This window comes from Chaetura pelagica, unplaced genomic scaffold, assembly GCF_000747805.2.
Source record: "Chaetura pelagica isolate M959 unplaced genomic scaffold, ChaPel_1.0 scaffold164, whole genome shotgun sequence".
Lineage (NCBI taxonomy): Eukaryota > Metazoa > Chordata > Aves > Apodiformes > Apodidae > Chaetura > Chaetura pelagica.
The window spans coordinates 1,019,496-1,045,905 of record NW_009952971.1 but is presented as its reverse complement, the minus strand read 5'-3'; the positions used below and the strand labels follow the sequence as shown (position 1 = coordinate 1,045,905).

Genomic DNA, 26,410 nt, shown 5'->3' with positions numbered 1-26,410 from the left:
AATTTGCCATCATGTTTCTGCTTAAACTGTTTTTTGAAGACTGAGCTAAGGAGAAACTCTAGATCTTAAAACATTTATAAATAAAATACACATGGAACTAAGTGTTCAAAAGAAATATCTGATCACAAAAATTGCTCAAGCCTACTAGATTTGGCCTAATAAAGGAAATTTAAACATTTGGATTTTAGGCATTAGACTTATAGAATGTCTTAAATTTTTAAGCAGTGTTCATATCCCTACATTGAACTAGAAGAAGAATCTAGGGGCAATATTAACTTGCAGGCAGGCCACTTGACTGCAGGAAGAAAGGAGGAAAGGGACAATTCAAAATTCATAAACTTTTTTTTATTTAAAAAAAAATCAGAAATAATTGTAAAAAGTAATAAAACCCAAGCAGTTTAGCAGGCAAGGTAGTGCCCAGGATGAAGGGATCAGGGAGACTAGAATGCTGGGGGAGCCTGGGGTCTCAAAAAAAAGTCTGCTCTGGTCTCAGGAGAGGGTTAACAACTAAAACATGACCTGAATAATGTGTGGTTTTAAAAGGTTATACTTCAGTGTCATAAGAAGGACAAACTACCAGTCCTCCTAGTAATGGAGGTAACACTTTTTTCTTTTTTTGAGTATTCAAATTACTTTTGTATAAAACCAAATGTGACTTCTTAGATTTGCAGATACAGTAATATCTCTGAACTTTGGATCAGAAGAAGTATCTGAAGTTATTGATTTTAAAGTTATTCTACAGAATCAGTAGCAAATGTTTCAGCTGTTTATAGAATAACTAACAAGTATTAAGATGTTAAAAAATTATGGAATTGGGATGAAGAATTGTAAATATTGAGCAGGATTGTATAACATTAAAAAAATAGTCCTGAGTTTACTCACAACTCCAAACAGGAAGACCTTTTGATATTGCCTCTATTTATGCTTCTCCCACCTGTGTTTGGGATGGTTTCCTGGTGGGGGAGACCCTTGCTCAAACCTCTCCACATCCTCTTCTGTATGTGGCACTTACTTTCTTGCAAGACTGAAAAATGTTATTTTGGAAATGTCACGCTTTCCAAAAAGTAGTTTAATTTTATTACTGATCTCTACTTCCTTAAGGTGTTCTAAATTCATGAATGATTTCTGATAAGCTACAACTGTATTTTTGACATGTGACCAATTTACTAAAAGTAAAAATAAGTCATCTGGCTCTGCTAAATACTTCCCAAAACCCAATAAATAATTTCTAATACTGGACTTTTTTGCTCGTTTTGATTTGTTAGAGATTAATTCAGGTTCTGTGTACTCTGTGTTCCTGAAGAGCTGCCTGTTCTACATTCCCCTTACAGACAGTCCATATTTATCCCCTGCTTGTTCTTGTACCAAATTTATCTGCTTTGATTCCTCAGGGAGAAACTCCAGGTTGTGTCTGTGGTCTTTGGAAAGCTCTCTAAAATACATAAGAGTCTGAAAATGACTGACAATCTCTCTGTTCCTAACAGTGCAAAGTAGGGATATCATCTTGATGGGGAACAGATATTATGTTTTTGAATTGTATTTAGTCTGTGTAATTTTTGATTCATAGGTACTTTTGGCATAACTAGCTGATAAGGAGAAACAGGTCTAGTATAATGATGATTTCACACTTAACCCCAGCTATAAGAAGACATGCTACAGAATACTGTGAACCTTAAAACCTCTGAAAACAGCTGTTGAAATACACAGTTGGAGAAATAGAGCAAGATATTGCTGTTGCCTTGCACTGTCACAGTCATATGTGAAAAATGGCATTTAAAAAGAAAGCATCAAAGAGTAAATCTGTGTTTTAAACACAAGTGACTATCACCTCAAGAATTTGAGAACTCCCCCCAGCTGCCTTTGCCTGCTGAGAAAAAGCAGTAATGGCAGTGAGTGAGTGTGAAGGACTTGACAATGTTGAACCTTTTAGTCTTGACCTCCTTCTTTTTCTATAAAATGAGTGAGGTATTTTTCTTTCAGATCCTAAAGGGGGGAATGGCATCTGAACACTGAGGCAGATACACTTTACCAAAGGTCTGTTCATTGCATGTGAAATAGTTTCACAGTGTAAAAAACCCCCTTTGTTGATGTGATTTCAGAAGTTGTCGCTTACTCTGAAAGATCACAGGTAGTGTATCTCTTAGAGCTCCAGATTTGAGAGACAGATGACAGACTGATTTTACAAGCCATGATGACAGGCTATGGTAGACTTGTAGCAGAGAAAAAAATGTCCTTGGAATTGTCATTTTTTTTTTTTGCTCTAGCAATGCAATGAGATGATTTTATTTTTAATGTTATAACTAACACATCAAAACCCAGGCTGTGGACACAAGGACCTTGTTTTTTCTATGTAATACACTGTAGAGGGGAGTTATCCAGGTACAATGCTATGGTGGCATCTTTAGTTGGATGGATAGATTAGTCCAGCTGGATGGAAGGTGTCAGACTGGGGAGCCTCTCTGTTGCTGTGGGACATCATAGCTTTGGTCTACAACCATCTGCATAGCCTTGCTGTGGCAGGCTTGCTTTTTTTGCCCCCTGCTCTTTTTACCTGTGCAGACAAAACTGCTTACAGTTGTCTCTGCTGAAATTAATAGAATGATATCTGTTCAAAAGTGCTTTTCAGTTCTGTAGTGTGTTCTGTGGGTTGTGACTAATTCAGAAGTTTAGCAGTCAGAGATACTATTATTTTGGGCCATAATGTATGTTTCTTTATGTTGTATATCAGCTTGCATCAATAACTATTGTCAAATCAATTCCTTTATGCCTTCAAGATGTTTGGGCCTTTTTGGATTGACTGTAAGACATCAGCCACCAGTTTTTATTTATATGGATGCTAGATAAAATGGCATGTTAAAGTAAGATTGATAAATTGCAGAGCTGCAAAAATATAAACCAGTGAGATTTGTACTCTAAGACAGGAACAGTTTTCCCATCAGAGAAAACAGCAAGAAAACAAACAAAAAAGCAAAGAAACAAACACCCTCCCCCCAAAAAAAAAAAAAAAAAAAGGAAAAAAGGTGTCAGCTGAGAGTTGCTGTGAGTAGAAGAAGAATTTATTTATTTTTTCAAGGTAGTAAGAAGTTGGTTATACAAAAGGAATATAATTCACGTTGGTTGCCTGAGAAACCAGCTGTTCATCTGTCAGTAGATTCTTGAATCATTACTCAAATATTTTACTACTATTATATCAACACAATGGCTGATCAGATATTTTAATAAGTGATACTGCAACAAATTAATTTACTGACACAGAACCAAATATGGATTTTAGCATGTGGGTAATAATACCCTGGATATGTTCTTAGTGTTAACTGGGCAAGCCTGAAAACCTCCCTGTGACTGAATGAAGACAGATGCTTTCAAATTTGTATCTACTTTGTGTTAGTGCTTGTGTTCCTGATTCCTGAACAAACTGCAGTACGTGATGTCCTTTCAATTATATGCCCGTGCTTAGGATGCCTAGATAGAGAGTTAAGGGTTTTAAAGTGTGAAAAGATGCCTTCATCGAAAATGAACACAACACTCACAGGGAGCATATCACCTCCTGCATCTGCCTGGGGGAACTGACTATTTTTTTAAATTCATATATAGGTATGAATCTCTGTGTGCACCAACTTTCTCAGTGGTAAGGATATCAGCTGTCAGTTTTTTAATCAACTTGATTTGGCTTGCAGGCTTTCTAGTGCACCTCATGAACTGAGTCCTGCCCTTGAGCCCAAGAGCTTCCTCCACCCATCATCCTCAGGATGACACGTCTCCCTTAACCAGGTCCCCTCTCAGTCTGCTTTTCTCAAGACTAAACAGACCCAGGTCTCTCAGCCTTTCCTTGTAAAGCAGGTGTTCCAGTCCCTTAGTCATCCTCATAGTTGTTTGTTGGAGTCTTTCCAGCATTTCCCTGTCCCTCTTAAGCTGGGGAGCTCAGAATTGGACACAATATTCCTGATGTGATCTTACGAATGCAGACTAGAAGGGAAGAACAACTTCCCTGCTGGGCACACTTTTCTTGATGCATCCCAGAATACTACTGGCTCTCTTGGCCACAAGGGCATGTTGCTGTCCCATGGATAACTTGTTGTCCACCAGGACCCCAAGATCCTTCTGTAATTGTGTTCATAATAAATTAATTTCAGTCTTCCTTTTGTTAGAAGGCCTTTATGCCACCATGTAAACCTCAAAATAGTTTAACCACAGTGATTTGCCTATTCCTGTATAATGTTTTTTCCCCTCATATTTTCTCTAATACTGGTTTAACAGAATCTGCTTCTGGGGTAATTTTCCAAGGTCAAAGCAGCATGTGATTTTGCCCTTCTGAAATCTTTGTGAACAGAGTTCAGAGCATGTGACACATTGAGGCAAATGGCATGTACAGTTAGATAATTTAAAATTAATAGATAGAAAGCTATTCAGAAATGACTGTAAAAATGATGAAGGGGTTGTAGGAACTGATTTATGAAGCAAGACCAGAAGCTGGATTTGTGCAGCTTGGTTGAAGGAACAGAATAAACTTAACTGTCCTAAAATATGTGCATGAACATAGAGCAGCGTTTTGTATATTCAGGGTTGTGGACTAGACAAAAGAAATGTTTTAGGGCTGCCAAGCTAATTACAAGGTAGAAGAGCAAATTTACTAAGATTTCTGAAAAACTGGAAGGTAAATAGAAATGGATTGTTAAGAAGAAATGTCTATATATATTCAGCTTGCTTAGACCATAGGATGGATCAGTCTGTTCTGTCGATAGATGGTTTCACTTATTTATTTTGGGGTTTGTGAAAGCACTACAGTAGGACAAGAAGCTGTTCTTTACTGAAAGGTTAATTACTTCAACAAAATGAAGTCTTTTTCTATCTCAAATCTCAATATTTTGTGAGAAAGCAGCATGTGCTCTGTGTACAAATCTTGTTACTGTGCATTACTAATTTTTCCTTGACATTTATTAGAGAGATACAGATGCAGTCTAAATACAGTAGTCACACCTTTATTTTGATTTAGTAGAATGTCAAGTCAATTGCCTCAAAAAGGCTGGGAGTTCTGTTAAATGATGGCTTTATTACTCAATACGGTTTCAGTACATCACTCACCTTAATGAAAAACAATGCCTAATTAAAACTGCATCTATCAGCTGTTAAAATTACAATTACTAGCATTATTCTTACAGGACTGAAGTAGAAAGGGAAGTTGAAAAATCTTGATTTTGCCTTTCCATCTTAAATTGGTTTCTGATTTTCTATCCTTTAGTACTTAAGAGATACCAAACTTGGTGATACACTTCGATTACTTTTTCACAGGTTAAAGGAAATAAAATTCTTAGTTTAAAATAAGTAAATGAAGTTGGTTGACCTTGATGAGCTGCCAGGTGCTTGCCAAGTTGCTCTATCACTCCCCTCCTCAACAGGATGAGGGGGAGAGAAAATACAATGGAGATAAGAATAGGGAGATCATTCACCAATTACCTTCATGGGCAAAACAAACTAGAACTGAGGAAATTAATTTTATTGCCAATCAAATCAGAGTAGGATAATGAGAAATAAGAACAAATCTGAAGAACACCTTCCCTCACCCTTCTTCTTGGACTTCTCTCACCGTTTTTCTGCCTGCTTACCCTGAGTGGTGCAGAGGTTGTGGAATGGGGGTTACAGTCAGTTCATTATGTGTTACTTCTGCTGCTCCTTCCTCCTTATACTCTTCCCCTGCTCCAGCATGGGGTCCCACCCACAGGAGACAGTCCCTCATGAACTTCTCCAGCAAGGATCCTTCCCATGGGCTGATGCTCTTCACAAACTGCTCCAGTGTGGGTCCTTTCCACAGGTGCAGTCTTAGTCTTCCAGGAACGGAATGGACTGGTCCAACATGGGTCCCTCACAGGCCACCTTTTGTCTAGGACTCAATGATCTTGTAGTAATTCACAGCAGCCAAGTCCCACCAGTTCCTGGTAGCTCTCTTCTTGACAGCTACAAATTGGTATTCCTATTATATGCTGTTATAGACATGTTGATTTTCATTGACATTGGGCTTTGTAATTTCAGAATTTTTTCAATAACAAAAGAGAAACTTGTGTCAGGAAACAAATCTTCAAAGTAAGGTCTTCGTAATCTCATTAACTCTATGTGGGGTACCTTTGCTTTGACAGTCATCACTTTTTGTGGGTTTAGAAGTCTCTAGCAATGTTCACAAAGCAGAAAGTGATAGTGTCCTGCTCAGCTGTGCTTTGTGGGTGACTTCATGCTGTTTGTTACAATGAGGCTTGGCTACATTGCTGTTAATAAAAAAAGAGTATCTTGAAATGTGTGTGGAGGGAAGAAGAGAGTATTGGAAAATATCAGAGATGGGGATTCTTTTGCACTGATTTTTGATACTGACTTTCCAGAGCTTGTCTAGTTCTGCTGTCTTTACTTTTTTTTATTGTTACTTTTTTTTTGGTTTTGTTTTGTAGTTTATTTACAACTAATGTGGAATGACCAATGAAATCAGGCTAGAATTTTTCTTCTTAATAGAGGTGATGAAAATGCATTTTAGATATTTCTAGCAGTTTCCATCCTTATAGTGATAGTGGAAGCTCGTGTTGTTTTCATGATGGTTTTCTCCAGGGACACAAACCAGGAAGATTTCATCAAGAACAACCTAAATGTTATTACTCTGCTTTTAAATAAAACTTAATCTAGCTTAAAAAATTGAGACAGAGCAAAGTGTTTGAAGCTGGTAATGCTGGTTCAACTCTCCTCTCTCCTCATTCAGTGTGTTACCTTTGTTGATTCACCTCCCTCTGTAGTGCACAAATATGTGTACAATCCCACATGCATACATACTCACACTGCTCAATAGGTTGGTTCAAAGCCCATTGAACTTGTGTTTTCCTCTTAACTTTCACAAGGAATTACTTCAACCTGATATGTGCTTCTGCCCCTGCCCCGCTGAACACGGAGAATTCTCCTGGGTTTTGAGAGAACTGCTTATAGGTGGTAAAAGGCTGTATTCCTCATGATAGAATTAGGACTGATTGCTGTTAACAAGCTGTGAAATATACATAATAGAGCTGGTAATAAAGTAGTAATTTAGTATCATGAAAAACAACTTAATGCTGCCTCTGTTTCTGACCTCCACTCAGAAAGGTCAGAGTGTTGTGTACTGCAAATTAAATCCTGCTTCTGGAAGAGTCTCAGAATGCTTGTTGGCATTGTTGACTCATTTCGGGAGGGCACGTGCCCATTCAAGATCTTCCATTAACACATCTACCAAGAAACAGACTTGTTTGTAGTTAACTTTCATGGCAAGAAAGGGTTGGGTCAGCATCTCTGTTTTCTCCTTTACGTGTGCTCTGACCACTGGTCTTGACAGAACTGGAGTGAATCTGTGTGAATGAATTCCTCAGTAGCTGATACTGATAAAGGAAATGGGAGTAAAGACATGGTTAACTAGGTAGTCAAAGGTATGGATATGGATGATGTCCAGATGATAATGTATATGTAGTAATTCGATGCAGCTATTAGAAATTAAGTAGTAAGGACTTGAGTGTCCCAGTTCCAGTTTTTTTAATTGTGTCTACACTTTAACTGTGTTATCAAAGGGGAAAGCATTAACTCACTGGTTCAATTTCATAGCCTAAAGCAAAGCAATTAAAGTTTCTTACTTAGTGTTGAGGCAGGAATTACAGTTGCAGGAAAGAGTATTTTTTATGCTCATTTGTTGGATTTCTCCCCTGCCCTCTTTTAGTGTTCCTCTTGTTTTGTTCACCTCAGGTTATGCCTGAGGAATGCAGTTCTGCTGCAGTCTCCAAACCAGAAATGCCTCTTTCAGTAACTACTGCTATAAATCACACCTGATAACCATATTTGCTAGGGTGAGAAATGCATCTTGCACTTCTCAGTTATGTCAATTAAGGTTATGTTTATAGGGAAAAATATTTATAATATCAGAAATAAAGGGTTTTCTTCTGCTAATGTTAGCTTACTTATTTATTTTTACAATATAGATTAAATTTGAAAAGGCACAGACAATAAAACTAGATTATGTAGCAAGGATGTAGAACAAAGAAATGTGTTTAGCATGGCTTAGAGGGATACTAGGAAAGGAGATGTTTTGCAATGATTTGCCATTTTAAAAAATCTGAATAAGATATTTGGCTCTAACCTTCTGTGGATCCTGATTAACTGAGAATAGTCTGGACCCATTAAAATAAAAACAGTAAATCCTCTATCATGTGAAACCACCTGGTTTGTTTTGTGTGGCATTGCAGAGGCACAGTTGCCAATTTAGCAGTGATGTTGAGTCTGCCACTTTGAGTTCAGTGTTTCCACATGGATTTTTCAGCAGAGTTGGAGAGAGGAACAAGATGTGATAGAAACAGATGAATAATGAATGGTTGAAAAGAGGTTAAGGAGAGAATATTTAGGAAAATGCAAATAGTGCTGTGAAGGCCATTCATAGAGAAGATATGTTTGCCATCTTGGGACATTATTTTTCCATTACCTGTGTGCTTCTTTGCACAATGGTCACTGACTGAACAAACTAATTTAGTGTGAAAATGGTGGTGTATTAATTTTGTACAATTTTCTGCTACTAACATCTCACATTTCTCATCTATTATAGCAGTGTATATTGAAAGTCAGGATAAAATGCAAGACCAGTACTTTTCCAGGGACTATAGTGTTTTGTTTCAGACATGATAAAGAGACTACCCCTTACCCCCCAAAAAAAATCCCAACCAAGCCATGCAGTTTTCATCAGCATTTTATTTTTCAGAGAGATACAGTGTCCTTCAAAATGTCACAGTAAAAGGTTGTTGTGGGCACAGGGATTCTAGATCAATTATAGGGGTAGCCTTCTACAATTTATCATTTGAAGATAGCATCTGTGTGGATTTGAAAGAGGAAGCCAGTCAATATCACAGGACATAGATAGGGGATAAACTAGGTAGGGGTAGTAGGGATAAAAATAGAAGAGTGGTGCAAAAATTGTGGATGATGCTGTAAGACAAGTGCTGACGGAACCAGGTATTTAATGTAATTACTCTCAGTATAATTGCATAGGGAAGAATTGTGCATTTTGATAGAGTGATGCATTGTTCACCCTTAACCATTAGGAAAATCAAAGAGGAGGGATTGAAAAGGTAAGGTATTAGCTGAATAAAAGTAGATATTTTTATCTCAATGTATCATACTGCTTGGCTAATGTAGGTGAATGGAGGTTTAGAGAAAAAACAATGCTCTCCTCACCTCTTCCCTTGCCCTCTTCCCCATATATAAACATCCACTGGTAGCTCTACGAATGTTTGAAAAAAATGAAAAAGCAACAATAAATAAGGAGGTGAATCTCTTGCAAAAATCCACCTTTTCTTCTCCAACAGCAGTATTTATTTGATTAGGGCTTCCTGAGATCCAAAAGGCATTTCTTTCTAACTGAAATCAAAGCCAAAGCAAGCAGGACTTCAGGAGTTCATGTACATAATCAGTAGAGTAGAGGCAGTCTTTCTGAGGAAGGGAGCTATTTTTGTGAAAATAAACTGACTATATTGCTTTGTTTTCTAATGGCTTGTAATATATTTGGGAACAGCAGTAACATTGATGTACACTTAAGTAATAGTAACTTTTCCAGGCAAACATGAAGCCATTAGATTTAGAGTGAAAACTCATGCATTAAGAAGCTTTGAAGAAGGAAAATGGGTGAAAGAGTGGTGCTAAATACTGAGGGAGAGTAGTCCAGTTAGATTTATTATTTTAAACTCTTCCTTCTCCTGTCTCTGTGGTTATTTGTTGTGGTTATTTGTCATGGGTCCCAGCCACAGGAATGCAGTTACGTCCTTCTGTGTCCCAGGGAGGCAAATTGTATTGCACTGATGAGCACTGTTTATGTAAGGAAATTTTTGTTGATCCATATGGATTCATTGAAGGAGCATGGCACAGAACAGACCCATGGTCTGCTTTGGGTGAGTCCAAGAGGGCAGGGAGTAGCTGGAGAGCAGACACAGTGAGACTGACTTGGGTAAAAGTCCTGAATCCTGCTGGCCAGTTGGACCCCGAAACTTGCTCCTTACAGAGCCTCTCAAAAGCCACTTAGTGGAAGAATAAATGAAGCAGCATCTTTAAAGAAAAGTCTTTACACCACTCAGGCTCACCACTTAATAGTCTGTTCTGCTGCTGTGCATTCTAAATACAAATATCAGTATATTTTCAAAGAATATCTAGGAAAAACAAAATCAAAAGGGTTGGATAATCCTGGATAAAGCAATCTTAACTTCAGTTAAGTTCTAAACATCTTAGAGGCTGCGGTTTTACAAGAAAGGTCTTGACTTGTTTTTGCTAGTTGCTTTTGTATGTGTGAGCAAATGTCTGAGCTGCTGCCATTAGCCGAAACCCGTTCCCCAAATGTTTCATTCTGCTTTTTTTGGTGATTATTTTTAATGTGTGTTCCCTAAGCTGCATTATCATAAGTGAATTCTGCCTGTGTAATTTTTAAAATAATGTATTTGCTACTGTCAGAAATACCTTATGAATAAATTACCAACTATCCCTAAGAGCTATAGCTTCAAACCTTTTTAAAAAATGTAGTATTTAAAAGTCTGTGAACATCTTCTATTAATGTATTTTGTCAAATTAATGCAGTCATTCACTTAGGGTTAAGAAAACTGTTCCTTTCTGTTAGAAAGGACACCACATGATGTGTATTTTTTTAATGCTAGCATTTCAGTGTTAGCTTTCTAACTGATTTAAATGATTTTTAATGAAAAGTTCAGTTTAAATAAACTGGGTTTTCATAAGAGATCTCAGGGCTCTTGAAGACCATCAACCCAAGCCAACCATACAGACATAAGTTGCCAGTGTAACAATGGAAGGCACGAGGGAGTGTGGAACTGCAGACTTTCAGTTTTCCTTAGAAAGGAGCAGAGTGTTCCAGAATAATAAAAGGAAAATCTTCTCACTTAGAGGGACAGCAAACTTTAAGGAATTTGGTGCTGTTTTTCATGATAGGATTGTCTTGTTTTGAGGACTGATGAGTAAAATGACTGTAGCTGAAGTATCCTGGCTCCAGAGTTGGTGAGATTATTGGAGACTTAGATTATGAAAACCTGTATATTTAATTTTCAGTTTTAACACAAAAAGTAGTAACGTAAAGTGACTAAACATTTGTGTACTACTGTAAGTATTAACAAGGATGGAGAAGAAGAGCCTATAATGAGCCTTGGCAGTATTTAAATGCCTAATGCTGTATTTCAGCAGAGCAGGTTTTAGGAAGCAACCACTTTACTGTATGACTGCTCAGTGAAGTGTTTACTGCTGTAGTTGAGAAATAGATAGCAGTGGAATGTCTACGTTGTGGTCTTTGTTTGAAAATGACCAGTTGCTTTATGGAGTGTGATTGCTAAAAGAATTCTAGCCTAACAGTAGTGAAGCAAAGAGGGGGAATTGTAACTTCACCTGATTTTTCTTTTGTCCTTCTCAGGAATGTTACATCAGTTCAGTGCTGCTCTGTGCTGGAAAGTATGACTGTTCAAGTGTGATTTGTATGTGAGTGTGTGTTTTAAATATTTATTTGTTTGCTTGCTTAACCTGATAGTTATACAGTTGTCATCCCTAGAGGGGCAGTTAAATTGATAGAAAGCAGATTTAAAGTATTAGTACTCTTATCCTGATCATGAAATAGGTATATCAATGTGAAGCATTTTTACGTTGTGCCCAGAGGAAGAGGCTGCACCATTTTAATGATGCTCTAAAAGTCAAAGTGATAGTACTTCCTGATGTTATTATATTGATAGCTATTTTATTGCTTATGGGTTCCCAGGTGATGCTACACCAGCCCTAATTTATGAAGCCATTTTTAGCTAGTTAGTTACTTAATGACATGGGGGTAATGTTTCTCAGCCTTATTGAACGGGAGTTTTTCCTTTGGATGATCTGCTTTTATTTTGGTTTGTTTCCCTGCTTCTATCTGAGCTGCAGCTCTGTCCCTCCAAGTCAGAGGAATGGCAAGGGTGGCCTCTGTTTTTGTTGCTGCCCTGCCTTGGAGGAGATGAATTGCTTTCATGGACTCCAAGCTGGTAAACAGGGTTAAGACTATCTCAAATATTTGCAGCCAATATTTAGTAAATCTGGCAACCTGGGGAAGCTGAGCTGCTGCCTGCTCACAGGCAACTGCTGACTGCTGTAGTCTGGTGCTTTATGTCTCCTTGAGGGTTTTAGTGCAGAATTTGAGAAACAACCCTGTGCTAAAGGTAAAAAACAGGTATGGGGCGGGGGGGGGGGTTAAACATAAGTGAAATAGAACAGACAATGGGAAGTGAGGGGGAAAGAAGGCAAGCAGAGCTGAAGTCAGGTGAGTCTGGTGGTGGAAAGGAGATAGGAGCAAGAGAGAACAGAATTGGAGAATTTGGAGAACAAAAAGTAAATGCAATGACAAGGAGCTGCTGAGTCAGTGAAATGAAAATAGCATGTGTTTTCTTTTGCATAAGTATAAGGCAACCGGCATTTGAGGACCTCTTTTATGCTCCTCTACTGTTGTGCTCCATTGTTTTGGAAACTTTGTTTATGGGATTCCATCAGCTTGCAAACATGTTTTAAGGTTGATATTATAATAATAACAGTAGTAGAGTTTGGATTTGTACTTTAAAAATCCAGGTTATGTGCACTAGGCTTTAATACAGTTCAAGTCAAGACGTACTATTAACTTGAATAAAAAGGAGGGAAGGAGAATTTACATGCCTACCCCCCATTAATAATGTGTTCTAGTTGAGAGTCGTGAGTTAGAGATCAAAGCTTTCTAAATAGTTGCCCTTGTTTTCCTTGTGTTTGTTCTCCTGTCTTTGCTTCCTCACAGAGTGCTTGAAAATTAGAGTTAAGTTTGGGAAAATACGCTCTCCAACCAGAAAGCAAGTAATTGGGAGCCAATTTCAAATGGATTAATTGATTCTGATACTTAGCAGATTTCCAAATGCATCGTCTGTTGGTGCTCTGGGACGCTTCATAGTTGGCTTATTTTGTTTTGATTTGAATGTTATTTTCTTCCAGTAGTTAAGCTGTGAAGTCCCTAAGAACAGGTGATGATACTGCTAATGTCCTAATGGATTATTATTAAATGCAGGTGAACAGTGGTCTGGAATTCCAGAGGCAGAGTGATTTCCTTTAAGGTTGTTCACTTGTGGGCATTACAGGTCTAATAGTGGATCCATTTCACCTTTTCAGTGACTGAACAGAACTCCCATTGCCATTAAGAGGAACTATGCCCTCTTTACAGCAGATTCATGTGATTTGGTGTGACTTTTGTTGGAAGGGATAAACAGTAAAAAAATGCCTTAGTTGTGATGTGTTGTGTCCTTGTCATGTTCATGTGAGCCAGCAATGTGCTCTTGTGGCCAAGAAGGCCAATGGCATCCTGGGGTGCATTAGAAAGGGTGTGGTTAGTAGGTCAAGAGAGGTTCTCCTCCCCTTCTATTCTGCCTCGGTGAGGCTGCATCTGGAGTATTGTGTCCAGTTCTGGGCCCCACAGTTCAAGAAGAACAGGAAACTGCTTGAAAGAGTCCAGTGCAGAGCCACAAAGATGATTAAGGGGGTGGAACATCTCCCTTATGAGGAAAGGCTGAGGGAGCTGGGTCTCTTGAGCTTGGAGAACAGGAGACTGAGGAGAGACCTCATCACTGTTTACAAATATGTTAAGGGTGAGTGTCAGGAGGACAGAGCCAGGCTTTTTTCAGTGATGTCCAGTGATAGGACAAGGGGAAATGGGTGCAAACTGGAACACAGGAGGTTCCACATAAACATCAGAAAAAACTTCTTTCCTGTGAGAGTGACAGAGCCCTGGAACAGGCTGCCCAGAGAAGTTGTGGAGTCTCCCTCGCCGGAGACATTCAAACCCATCTGGATATGCTCCTGTGTGATGCGCTCTGGGCTATTCTGTTCTGGCAGGGGGGTTGGACTAGATGATCTTTCGAGGTCTCTTCCAACTCTTAGGATTCTGTGATTCAGTATGTCAGTTATTTAGCAATAGGATTCCAGTTTGGCATGAAAGTTAAGTGGTTTGTAAAGTACATTTGCAGATGAGAAAACCTCTTCCACTGGCCATGGGTTGAACACCATTTGTATTGTCTTTCCATCCCATCTTGTGTTGGTTGGTTGGTATGAGATGATGAGTGCCTCCTGTGCAGCAAAAAGCATATGAGGTGCAAAGCAGGTAGCTCCACTGAGATACTTTCTTGTGTTTTGTCTCAGTGTCCTCAGAGCATTGCTGAGTGCACTGGCACAAATAATAAAAGATAATATGTGTATTATTTGCCTGTAAGTTCACAAACACTTTTTAGAACTGTAAGGTGTAATGGTCATAACTGATTAGCTGTAGGGTAGATGAGTACTGTGGTCAAGAGCTCTGCATAGGCAGTGAGCCTTATTTTGCTAGCTGTTAAAACACTTAATCCGGTAGAACAGCTCTTGGTTACCAGACCTCCCCACCCTGTAATATGATGGTCTACTGAAAAGCTGAAGCCCAAATGTCTTTGTTATAGCAAAGAGCCAACTTATGTAGATGGAAGCTGGTGATATGTGAATGCTCATTATGGTGTGTCAAGCCTCATTTTAAAGACTATAAGTATACCTTTTTAAAAGAAAAACAAACTACTTCACCAGTCTAGAGAGAAACATAAATCATGTATTTTTATTACCTCAAAAGACCACTAGAAGATGAGCTCTAATATTTCAAATGCGACAAGCAGTCTATACACATGAATCACAATTTGACTTCCATTACAGCTGAGCTGATCCATACCACTGTGTGCTTTATGGATTTTACTCTAACAATATTAAGTAAAAACCTAAAGTTTTTTTGTGATGGATACCTAACCTTTTACAAGGATTTGTAGAACTGTGGTCCAGAACTGCAGCTTTAGCATTGCCCTGCAGGCTTCAATAAGAAAATACTATTGCCAGTTGTAACCTCTTAATATTATTTTCTGTGAAGGAAATGCTTGTACTAGTAAAAGGCTAATACTGCAAAGGTAAAAGGAAATGTGCAATGCTGAAAGGTTTTATGGAAAATGCACCAAGAGTGGTGGAGAAGAGTTAAATAAATTAGGTAAATTTGGAGAGGGATCTTTGGTTTCTTCTGCATCTGTGGTAGGCCCAGCCTTTTTCTTCCTGGACTCAAGGACTTCTGCAGCAATCCCAAAGTCAGTTGTTCTTAATTCATCTATTTATAGTCAAGTCATCATGTGAAGTCCTTAGTGTCCTTTTGAGAAATTCTTCCACGGCAATACTTTCATACTGGTTGTGAGTTTTCTTTTTATCTCTGGGTATTCTCGTATTTTGTGTTACTGTAATGTGGACCTTTCTTGCAATGAAGCAAAGTTCTAATTCCTTCACCTTTGAGAGTTTGAATCCTTTTGCTTCCTTTTGGGGTAAGAAAGAGGGAAGAGTGTTGTCCAGTGAAATCAGTGAGGAAGCTGGAGATAGGGGGTGGTGCATTAAGTTAATTTTCAGGTATATTGGTTGCTGTATTGCCATTCTTTATTTCTTTTCAAGAATCTTTTTGTTCCTTTCCCTTTTATGCTAGAGAATTATTAGCTATGCAAGAACAAAACTCCTCAAAGCTATGCTCCAAAAGCCTATTAAAAAGAGGCTGCAAGCAGAACAGTGTGAACACACGTCAACACCTGAGTGTTTCCCAAGTGGATTTAGCACTCAGTGGTGTGATAACAAGACGTGTGGGAGGATTTTTCTTGGCTTTTATCTTCCGTATATTGATGCTCCTGACTTTTAAAAATTCATTTAATCAAGTGACAGTGCAACAAAAACAACAGAAATGCAGGAATGAGATAGTTCAAGGTGTTTGCAATGGTATACAAAGTCTTTTGCCTCCAGGCCATCATTTCTAATTCAGCCCAAGTTGGCAGCAGTCAGAAATCACTGCCATCTGACAGCTGCTTGGTGGCCAACATGAAGTGATTTAGCTAGTCATTCCTACTGGACAGATGTCTGTAGTATAGAAAGTGTGATTAGAGCTGGCATGTGTTTCATTTTCAGAGCCTGGAAAATGTGGGTATATCTCAACTGCAGCTACTTCGGTTTAGGGAGGTTAAACAGGATACCCACATTTAGGCAACAAAGAGCTCAGTACGTGCACAGTTAAACCCTCTCACCTTCTGGGGTTAAATCCTGATGTTGTGTTACTAACCTCTGGTCACATTTCCATTGTGTCTCTATAAGCACTGTGTGGTGAAGGAGGAGGGAGACTGTCCATATGGATAGCTGTGCAGAGGGATGTGATAGGAGACCACACTGGGGGCTGGGGTTGTGACCAACTCATCTTTACCACACCTGCTGAGGAGGTTTTTCAGCTGGGTTGTCAATTTATGCAGTTCTTGAGTGGGAGCAATCAATAACAAGGAGAAAATAATAAGAGGGGAGAAATGAGCCTGATTCATCTCTTTTTGTGTGGACATATGCAATGCTAGAATTAATCTTTTGAAAACCATGAATTACTTTATGTAAAATCTGTGCTGCTAAGCAGAAAATCTATCCTGCTGTGAAAAAAAAAATATAAAATTCTTAGTTTTTGTGAAGGGGGAAGATTTTACAGTTTACAATATCACAGAGCTGTGGGAATTTTAAACAGGCAAGTAAATGGTAGGTTTTATTCACTATTGTGAAAACAGTTTTGACTTCTGGATTTGCTGCAGCAGCAGAGATTGCTTAAGCAAACAGAGATATGGGGTGAAGTTGCTACCACTCCTTTTTTTTTTTTTTTTTTTTTTTCCACTGGGATGATGGAAAGCAGGCTTAAAATGGGTTTAGGTGACTGGTTCAAGCTTTCTCTTGTGTGGGATGTGGAAGTGGCACAGAGTGCTGTTCAGTAACCCCTGCAGCAGAAGTGTGTTTCAGGGCCAGGGCACTGTCAGAGCACCTGGGTGAACATGGAGGGCTGGAATACACACTGATAACTCTGCAGTTGAATCTGCTGTGTTACCCTGACAAACATTGCCACCCTGTACCTGTCCAGTGCTGCAACCGATACTGTGATGGGCAGAGTTCCTGTGCCCTCATACCTTAGCTTACCCATGAGACAGAGTTAGGATTTTCAGTATTGCATACTTCTGAAGCTGATTTATATGCTTGAAAAATCATATTTTTGTCTTTTAACAATGCCATAGGAAAAAACCCAGAAGCATGTGTTACCTTTCCAGAGTTAAAAAAATATATGAGCATGTAATGAAGAACAGTGGAAGGAATCCATTACAATGACACAGGATTTATAGCTCTATGTTAAGGAGTACCTTTCTACTATGCTAGCCTTTTTCTTTAATGCTAGAGTTAAACCAGATTGCCTTTGGAGTTGTTAATGGAAATTATTTTCTTGTTTTCTAATATTGTGTCATGTTACTCATTTCACTAAGCCTGACTGTGACTTTCCTTGGTTCTTTTCTCTGCAGATATTGATGAGTGTGCTGCCAAGATGCATTATTGTCATGCCAATACTGTCTGTGTTAACTTGCCTGGATCCTATCGTTGTGACTGTGTCATGGGATATGTCCGTGTGGATGATTTCTCCTGTACAGGTAGGCTCTCAAGTGCACAGCAGTAATAGTGTTCTACTCTGTGTTGTGTATGGTGCTTAGCTTCTAATTAGTCTTTGTGCCGTGCCACATGTCACATCCTAGCTGGCCCTCTGCTGGCATAAAGTTTAGGCACAAGTGAGACAGGTAAATGTGGTGTGAGGCCTTTTCCCTGTGTACGGACCTCTTGGGATGAATTTGGAAGGTGGCTCAAGAAGGCCTGTGGTGAAGTGGCGTGCACACACTTTGTGCTGTTGTCAACCAGGACACGGTCTCTTCATGTCCCACCACTGACTTGCATATGATGTGCAAAGCCTGAGATCAGATGGCCAGTGTAGTGAGGGGAAATACAATTTTAGTACCTGTGCTGTGAAAGTGGTCAGTGTAAATTATCCAGGAGGGAGAAGCTCTCTGGACAGACCTGAGGCAAATAAGTAAGAGCAGAGCTGAAAATGTATGAAGTCCTCAAAACCATTTAGTGTTGGAGGATTTGGAAATTGTTATTATTAATGCTAAGACTTGATGTCTCCAGGACTATGGCACGTTATTTAGAAAAGAGAATGGGTGGGATAGCATTAGATAAGAAATCCAGTGATTCTTTTTAAATACCTGACAGCAAAATATGTGCTAAAAATTCTTAGTGGAAGGTTGGTAGGTCTCATTTCCATCTAGATGTTTCTAAGGAAAGTTCCCCCGGTAATCTCTGAGAAACATGTGAGAAGCTGCTGAAATGCTCAGTCCAGCTATACCTGACTGGATAAGATCTTTTAATCACAACTCTTCAGAAAGACTGATCTCAGGATTATTTTGATGGTGCACCTGTCTGGCAAAAGAGGAAAAATATCAGACAGAATTATTGAAATGGAAATAAGTCAGTTTGACACAATACCGTGGTTAGAATTGTGTTGGCTGGGCTGTTTTTTCAAGTGGAAAGATGGCACAGGAGTATTTAATATGAGAATGATTTCCAGTCTGGAAATGCACGGTTTCAGTCTGGTAATGCATGTGTTATCCTTAGGGAAGGTTATAGGAAATGTTGACTTTCCTGATGACAGTGTGTCTTGTAGCTCAGATTATGTAGTATATAAAAACTGTAGGAAAGTCCTGCCTGCCTCTTGAGAGAGATGGATACTAAGTAGTTGTCAGGAAACTGATTTTTATTTTGCTCAGATGGTCATGGTTCCTATAAAATCAGACCTTAAATTTTGTTCTAAATGTGTGTACTGAGTGAGGAAGTGGCCTTCACAGTGATGGGGAAAGTGTTTTTGGTAATTTGACACTTTCTTTCTTACATGCACTACTAATTTCCTGATGTTCCTTTCCTTACAGCCAGTTGCTATCATTAGGCATGCAGATGATTTAGAAAGCAAAGTATTTGTTATTTACAGGAGAAGTGTGAAGTAGGGAGACAAGTTGCATGACAGTAATTGGTGACCGTTCATTTCAAGTGCATGCACACAAAAAGTCCAGAACTGGTATAAGAATGAAATCATAGAATGAGTGAGAAGTATTTCTTCCAGGTTTATTTTTTTACTAAAAGACTTCTTTTTTTTTTTTTGACATCACAGTTAGAAAAGCATGGGAAGTATGTAATGTAGATGAGGAGAAACTTGGTTTGTTGTCTGTTGTATCTAGAAGTAATTGTATGTTATAATAAGGTATTTAAGGTAACTGTTGTACAACAGAGCACTAACCTGTTTTTGTATCTTGGATTATGTTTATACAGACTTCTCTCATGAATCTTAAAAGAATAATAATAATGAAAAATATCAGGCAACAGACACTTAGCTAGTTCCTCTTCATGCTTGCACCAGTGCATAGCAAGCACAAGCAGAATAGATTGTAGTTATTATTCAATTGAAAAAAAATGTATTGCTCCTTATTCAAACAAAACAAATGAGAAATTATCTTGTTATTGAACCATGCATTTGGGGACAAATCTGAAAGCCTGAGATGGGTTGGTGTTCTGATGGCAACTGAATTTTCTGTGTGTGAGGTCAGGCTCTAATGGGTTCAAGATAAGGGTTAGCAAGTCTCAAATGTAAGTGCTTAAGGTGCTTGCCTGTGCATTGCATGTAATTTATACAGTGTTGAGCTAAAAGCAGGGTTGCTCCATAGAGCAGGAGGTATCATGCTTTGAGAAGCCTGAGTCTAATTCATTGAGGTACAAAGTCATTATCTGCTGTGGAACAGATTTTGTCTGTTGCTGGGCAGGCCTATGCTTGGAGGCCTTGGTGGCTTTCCCCTGTGCTCTGGTGGCTTTCAAAAGGTAGAAAGCAGTGATAGGAGGAAGCTATGAGTCAGAAAAAAAAATAAAAAAAAAAAAAATCAGCTGAATTAAGCATTTCCATTTTATATTGAGGTTTTTTTATCTTAATAAAAAGAATTAATTACGCAAAATTAAATTAATCTGAATATTGCTGAATTTTAAAGATGCAGATTCTAGTGAGTTTTCTTATAACTCTGTATCTTTCTGACATTAAAACCATTTGTGCTGTTTTGAAGTTAATTAAATGTTGTGGGTTTTTTTCCCAAAACATATTTTTAATAATATTTCCCATTTCTGATCATGAGAACTGTGGAGTAGGAATTTCCTGTGGAGTAGGAACTCTCTTCAATAAGAAGCTACTGTGCTTGAAGCTGTGCTGATGGCAAAAAATGTAGTCAGAGAGGCACAGTGACTAAAATCTTGAAGAAGACTACGGTGATATCACATTCTGAACTATGTTTTTAAATTAAGTAGTGGCTATTTTAATAAATAATCAGTAAGCAGCCTCACATAAGCAAAAGTCCTGGTATGATGAGGTTCATCCCATGATATTTTGTGACAGGTTAGTCAGTCTAGCAATAATTTAATCCTCTGTTCGACAGGTAAGAGTTTTTCTGCTCACCTAGTCCTAGAGCTTTGAGCTCTGAATGTTAATTAAGTTGTTGAGTGAAAACCAGTTTTATTAAGAAAAGTTACCCTCAAATAGGAAGATTCAGTCTCCTTCTATGACACTGACAGGTTGCTTATCTGTGCTTGAGTAAATCACTGTCTTGCCCATTCTGAAAATAGCAGCAAGATTTGCAGCTCCAGATGCTCTCATTAACTGGAATCTACTGATCTAAAGCATTTTATTGAGTTCCACAGGTTTTTACTTTGCTTGCTTGTTGAAAAATAAGTTCTCTCAGCTGACTTTCTTTTAACATACCAGTTTGGAAGTTGGCTGCAATAGTGCATTAATTAGTTTAATGCTGTTTCAAGCATTGTAAACTACATAATAAAGATCTCATAATTTTATTTTTGATGGGCTGCATCTGTTCTCTCACATGATTTTGAAAATGCATGTGTGTGTCTGATTTTCTGTAGTGTGAAACTACAAGATGCAGTTTCTGTGTCCCACAGCCACTCCATCAAGTAAACAAATGCTGTCTCATCCTAATAGGCTATAAGTGATCTGTAATAACTAGATTTATGATGCTGATATGAAGGGAAAACAGTGTAGGTGGGTCTCATGGTTTTTGCATTGTACTGGCATTCTCTAAGAAGACAATTGTGGTAATGATGATAAAGATTCCTGGTCTTTAACATCGATGACAACCATTTAAAAAGATTTACTCTCATTTTGCAATGTTTTCCTCGGGGCTGCATGAGACAATGAATAGTTCCTGAATTCCTGCAGTCATTCAACATGTTTGGCTCATTTTGTGTAGTTCCTTTTTGGCCTGGATACTCTATTTTGACATTGTAGTATTTTTAATTTCCTGCAAATATTCACTAATTTTGCACCAAAGTTTTAAAAAAAGACCTTTACAAATGGGAGCACCAAGAGATTTTTATTTCTCTGTTTGTATTTCTTGTGGCCCTTTTGCAAAATGAGGAGACTTCCTTTACACTTCAGAATGACTCGGCCCATCTTGCCCTGGGGCCATCTGTTCAAGAAATGAAAGTTACCTGGCCACCTGACATATGTCAGCAGCACCTTCTCCCAAAATGTGGTGTGACCTGTATGACAACACCCTCTATACACCAAACTATGCTGAGAGAGTTTTTTCTTTATGAAAGGAATCCACCTCTAGATTTTCTAGATTATTTTTTTTTCCTCTAGGGAAGATGTGGAGCTGTTGGAGAGGGTCCAAAGAAAGGCCACAAAGATGATCAAAGAGCTGGAGCACCTCTGCTCTGGAGACAGTGTTGGGGCTGTTCAACCTGGAGAAGGGAAGGCTCCAAGGAGATGTTGGAGCACCTTCAGTACCTGTAGGGGCTACAGGAAAGATGGGGAGGGACTTTCACCAGAGAGAGCAGTGATAGGACAAGGTGTAATGGTTTTAAAGTGAAAGAGGGGAGTTTTAGGCTAGTCATCAGGAAGAAATTCTTCACCTTGAGGGTAGTGAGTTGCTGGAACAGGTTACTCAGGGAGGTTTGGAAGCCCCTTCCCTGGAGATGTTCAAGGCCAGGTTGGATGAGGCTTTGTGCAACCTGGTCTAGGGTGAGGTGTCCCTATTCATGGCAGGGAGGTTAGAACCTGATGATCCTTAAGGTCCCTTCCAACCTTAACCATTTTATTTTACTGTGGAGTTGTGTAGTTCTGCATGATGTTTGAATACTGGACTTTGGTTTTAACCCTTTTTCTGTCCTTGTGTTGTGTGATAATGTTCATAGACCTTCTTTCACCTTTTCCGAGCAACATGTCATTGAAATAAAATGTTACTTGCAAAAAAGCAGACACTACTACAGAAACAAAGCGTTTCCAAGCTACATCATTCAGTACATCAATTCTGTGGAAAACTAATGTTATTTAAAAATATATTGGCTAGAAAGAAGTCTTAGAATTTAAATGTGAGTCTGTAGTTCATATGCTGACTTGAATTACAATATGGGTAGAGAAAAGGAAGTAAGAAAATCTGATGATTCTGACAGCTTATCCTATAAGCCCCTTCACTTCTATGTGGTTTCTAGAGTTGCAGGCAGGTTTTAATTTAACACACGTTTCAGAGCAAGCCCTTCTGCAGCATGTTATTGGAAATGTTGTGCCTAAAGCATAGAAACATGTAGAGTTCTGAGAAATCTCAATTTGAAGGGAAAAAACCACCAGCATTCTGTGTTTCCCCTCTTCCCTTCCCCTGACTGTGAAAGGCAACTCAGGTGCAGAAATTTCCTGCTGTTGTTAGAAGAAATGTTGCTCAAATTGTTTGCTATCACTAAAAGTGACGCCTTTAGATTTTTCTCACTGGAGTTTACCTGGCAGGTTCAAGGTGGTGTACTTGACCCCATAATAATACTAATCATGCAGCAAGTTTCACAGTGGTGAAGTGGCAATCTCAAAGGTCAGGTAACTGGCCTCTCATCCAGAACCGCTGTATATGTTTGAAAAAGACCTGAATAGGAGTTTTTAAACAGCCAATTGATAATGCTGTCACTTTTTGAAAGACAATGCTTGTGCGGTCTAGTCTACTGACCTTCTTCACCCCTTTCCCTTTTCAGTGGACTAAATTAGCATTCAAGAAAGAAAAAGTAATTTTGGTGTGCTACTTGAACTTTCAAAGTACTGTGCAGGGTCTTGGATGTTCATGGAGGTCAGTAAACAAATGGTACCACTGTTCACATGCTGGCTCAGAGTTGGGGAATTGATAGACATATCTGCTAGCTGAAAACCCAAGTCCTGCTCACTAGGCGGTGAAGGTAGGTCTGTGGTGGAGTAATTTTCAGGTGTGTTTTAGGCAGGAGCCCTCTTTAGATCTTGCTGTTCCCAAAGGTATCGTTAGGAAGTGTCTTGCCTAGTGCTACGTAATTTTTAAGGAAACATGAGAAAATTAATTGGCCTGAGGTTGTAGTTATGTGTCATCTGGTTATAGATGAGGTGTGGCAAATGTTCAGCACAATGGGTATGACTGGGTAGGAGGACCTCAGGCAGACCTGGACCCTCCTGATTGTACTTGGCACTAATATATCGATATACACTGATCTGAACAATTCCCTGTTTCCGAGTCCTCTACATGCTGAGGGCAGCCCATTGTCCTGCTACAAGCTGCACCTTGCTTTGTGTGTTTGCCTTTGCACTGCACTGTGTCTTCAGGGCAAAGTTGGGCATTTTCAAATGCATTTGGAAACAGGTGTTAAGCCAACCTTAGTGGATGGCGTTATGGTTATATTAACTCAGCAGGCACAAGATGCTCTTATACTGGTCTCTCCTTTCCTGAGATCTATATGTGTCAGGTGCTAAAAGGCAGGACAGGACTTAGCTCCTAGTGTTAAGTAGTACTCTTTTGTTTGAACTGCAGTCAATAACATCTCTGTTCCCAGAACTCTGAAGGGAGATGTATAGTTCCAGGTGCCTGGAAATGTAGAAACATTTGTTTCAGGTCCTTGAGAGGGTTGTTAGCCAAGTTCAGCAGCAGGTGATCTAGGAACCAGGGGGTGTTGCCTGCAGCAGAGAGCATTTCTTTGCTCTGCAGGACAGGTGGTTGGAAAGCTAGAAGAGTATTGACTGAATCCAGCAAAACAAAAATGCAGTGGTTCCACATCAGGCGACTGATACTCATGAAAGCCTTGACACAAACCCCATCATTCAGTAGAAAGCTTTCAATCCGTTCATTTTGGCTTTAGGAAGTCCCACAGAGAGATAACTAGTGCGCTCTTGCCATAGGGAGGCTCTGTTTATAATGAGACAAAGCAGGATGATTTTTCTGTGTTGTCAGAGAATACTGCACTAACATGGATAAGGAGGCTTCTCAGTGCCTTCCAAGAAGGCTGAAAAGTACTTAGTTGAGGGTTTGGAAGATTATGAGGCACAGAGAAGTGAAGCGTCTTGCCCTAATTCATGCTGAGACAGCGGCAGCACTGGAGAGGCTGGTAAGCAGAGATAGAAAAATTAGATGACCAGAAAACATCAACAAAGATTCAGTGAACAATGAGGTTTATTTTCACAGCTATTGATATTTGCACAAGGAACAACAGCAGTTCATTGAAGCACAGTGTGGACCCTGAGCAACCACGTGACCTTCATGTCATAAATCTTCTTCTTTCTCTTTCCATGCAGTTTTGTAACATCTTTTGTTGTTTTGCTGTTGAGTTATTCTCCAGTCCTCTAATTGTAAATGCTGATACGTTCTGTTGTCCCTGACTTTACCTTCATTTAGTGTGTTTAGCTGCAATATTTTTTCCACTCCTTCCTTTTAAAAAAATGTCATTGGGAAACTGCATATTATTTGATACTAAGTGCTTTCAATCTATGAAAAAAAAAGTACTAAAAATTTAATAATTCTAGTGATTTAAATTCCTCAGTGGTAAATAGTTTAATTAAACATCTTTGTGCTTTCGTGTGCTCTAGGCACGGAAGTGTTGCTAATTTGTCCAGAGTAGTTGGTAATCCTTTCAAGTCCTTTCGACACATTGATTTTCTGTAACTTTATTAACACTAAAATTAATTAAACAGCTGACCGCAAATCATGCTGATATTTGTATTTCCTGACTTAAGCATAATTAGCATTTTTACATGATTTCTTAGCTGCAGCCTTTGGTGCTGGTGTATATGCCATCAAAAAAATTTACTATATCAAATTGTTTTGCATATTCATGTTCATGCTTATGCATAAGCTTAAGCAGTAAGTGCCTACTTAAAAATAATATTGATTTAATACTCATTGAAGACCCATGAGTGAAGCTGTCTGTATAAAGAAAGAGCAAGGGCAAACCTTTCCATGCCACCTGGTCAGCATTTTTCCTGAGTGCCCTTATGGCAGGATTTCTCCTTGGTGCAATAGGCCTCTGTCTCACAAATTCTTGATCTCTTGATCTCTTGACTAAATCTAGCAATTATTACAGTCAGCAAGATGAGAGAAGGAATGAGAGCCACCATGTTAATTTCTTGGTGAGAGCATGCAATGAAAACATGCAGTGGCTGCAGGATCCAATTTTGGTGGCCAAAAGCAAAAAAGTTCTCATGTTTTATTCATCTTTTTCCACAGTAAGTGTTAATGCCTTCAGGTGCCTTGTTTCTGGGAAAGAGTTGATTAAATTAAGTTTTGATCTTGTTGGATCTGTAACATCCAGGGTTTGTCATCTTCTCTGTCCAGACAAGCAACACGTTCCTCCTGTGCTGTATTCTTGTTTTAGAAAGCATTTGTAACAAACTCTTTTCTTCAGGCACAGAACTGACCTCTCCTAGTAAATCACAGAAGGAACTGAATCATAGAGAAGGGCATCTGGCTCACTACCCCTCCTCATGGCAGGATTCATGGGCCCTGAAACATCCTTTGAACTACCTGTTCTTAAAAAAAACCAAACAAACAACGTCAGTGAGGGGAAATTCCTTAATCCCCTTTTTGTTGTGTGGTTTCCACCTGTCCCCCTACCAAGCACTTCTTCAGCCATTTAGAAAGTTTTGCCTAATGGTTACCTTAATTCTCCCTTGTCACAATTTAAGCCTGTCACCCCTTGTCATATGCTCAGTGAATAGAGAATGCTTTGACCTTTCTATTTACTGTCCTTTTTAATATTTCAAGTATCTTTTCATAAATGTGTATAATCATTCTCATCTGTAACCTAAACTCCTTTTTTTTTACATTTATGGCTGAACAACAGAAAAATATCTTGGGGGGGATGTTTCTTCTTTATTCTCTTTTTCTCTCATTTCTCTTCAGAAAATCCTGGGCCTGTGGCCCAAAACTTCTAGTGTCTCACAGAAGTTTGTTTTTAGCATTGAGCTGCAAGATTATTGTTGTGTGTCAAGGAAGACGCTCAAAAGAATAGTCACAGGTGCAGTGTGCATGCAAGTCAGATGTCACCTAAACCACCTCTATTGATTCTCAGAGTCTTGCCTTCTGTTAGTATCTACTGCCAAAGGCTTGTTAGCCAGGAACAACACTTACCACACTGGATAGGAATTTTCTATTTTTTC

General features: G+C 38.9%; 1 protein-coding gene across 1 annotated transcript in view; it reads left to right on the top strand.

The window, feature by feature from the left end:
- Window positions 1-26,410, top strand: part of NELL1 (NEL-like 1 (chicken)) — a 281,278-nt gene that overhangs the window by 117,845 nt on the left and 137,023 nt on the right. Inside the window, exon 11 of the mRNA XM_009995858.1 lies at window positions 17,406-17,531. Coding sequence (XP_009994160.1) covers window positions 17,406-17,531 — 126 coding nt within the window. The remainder of the gene's footprint in view (window positions 1-17,405; window positions 17,532-26,410) is intronic.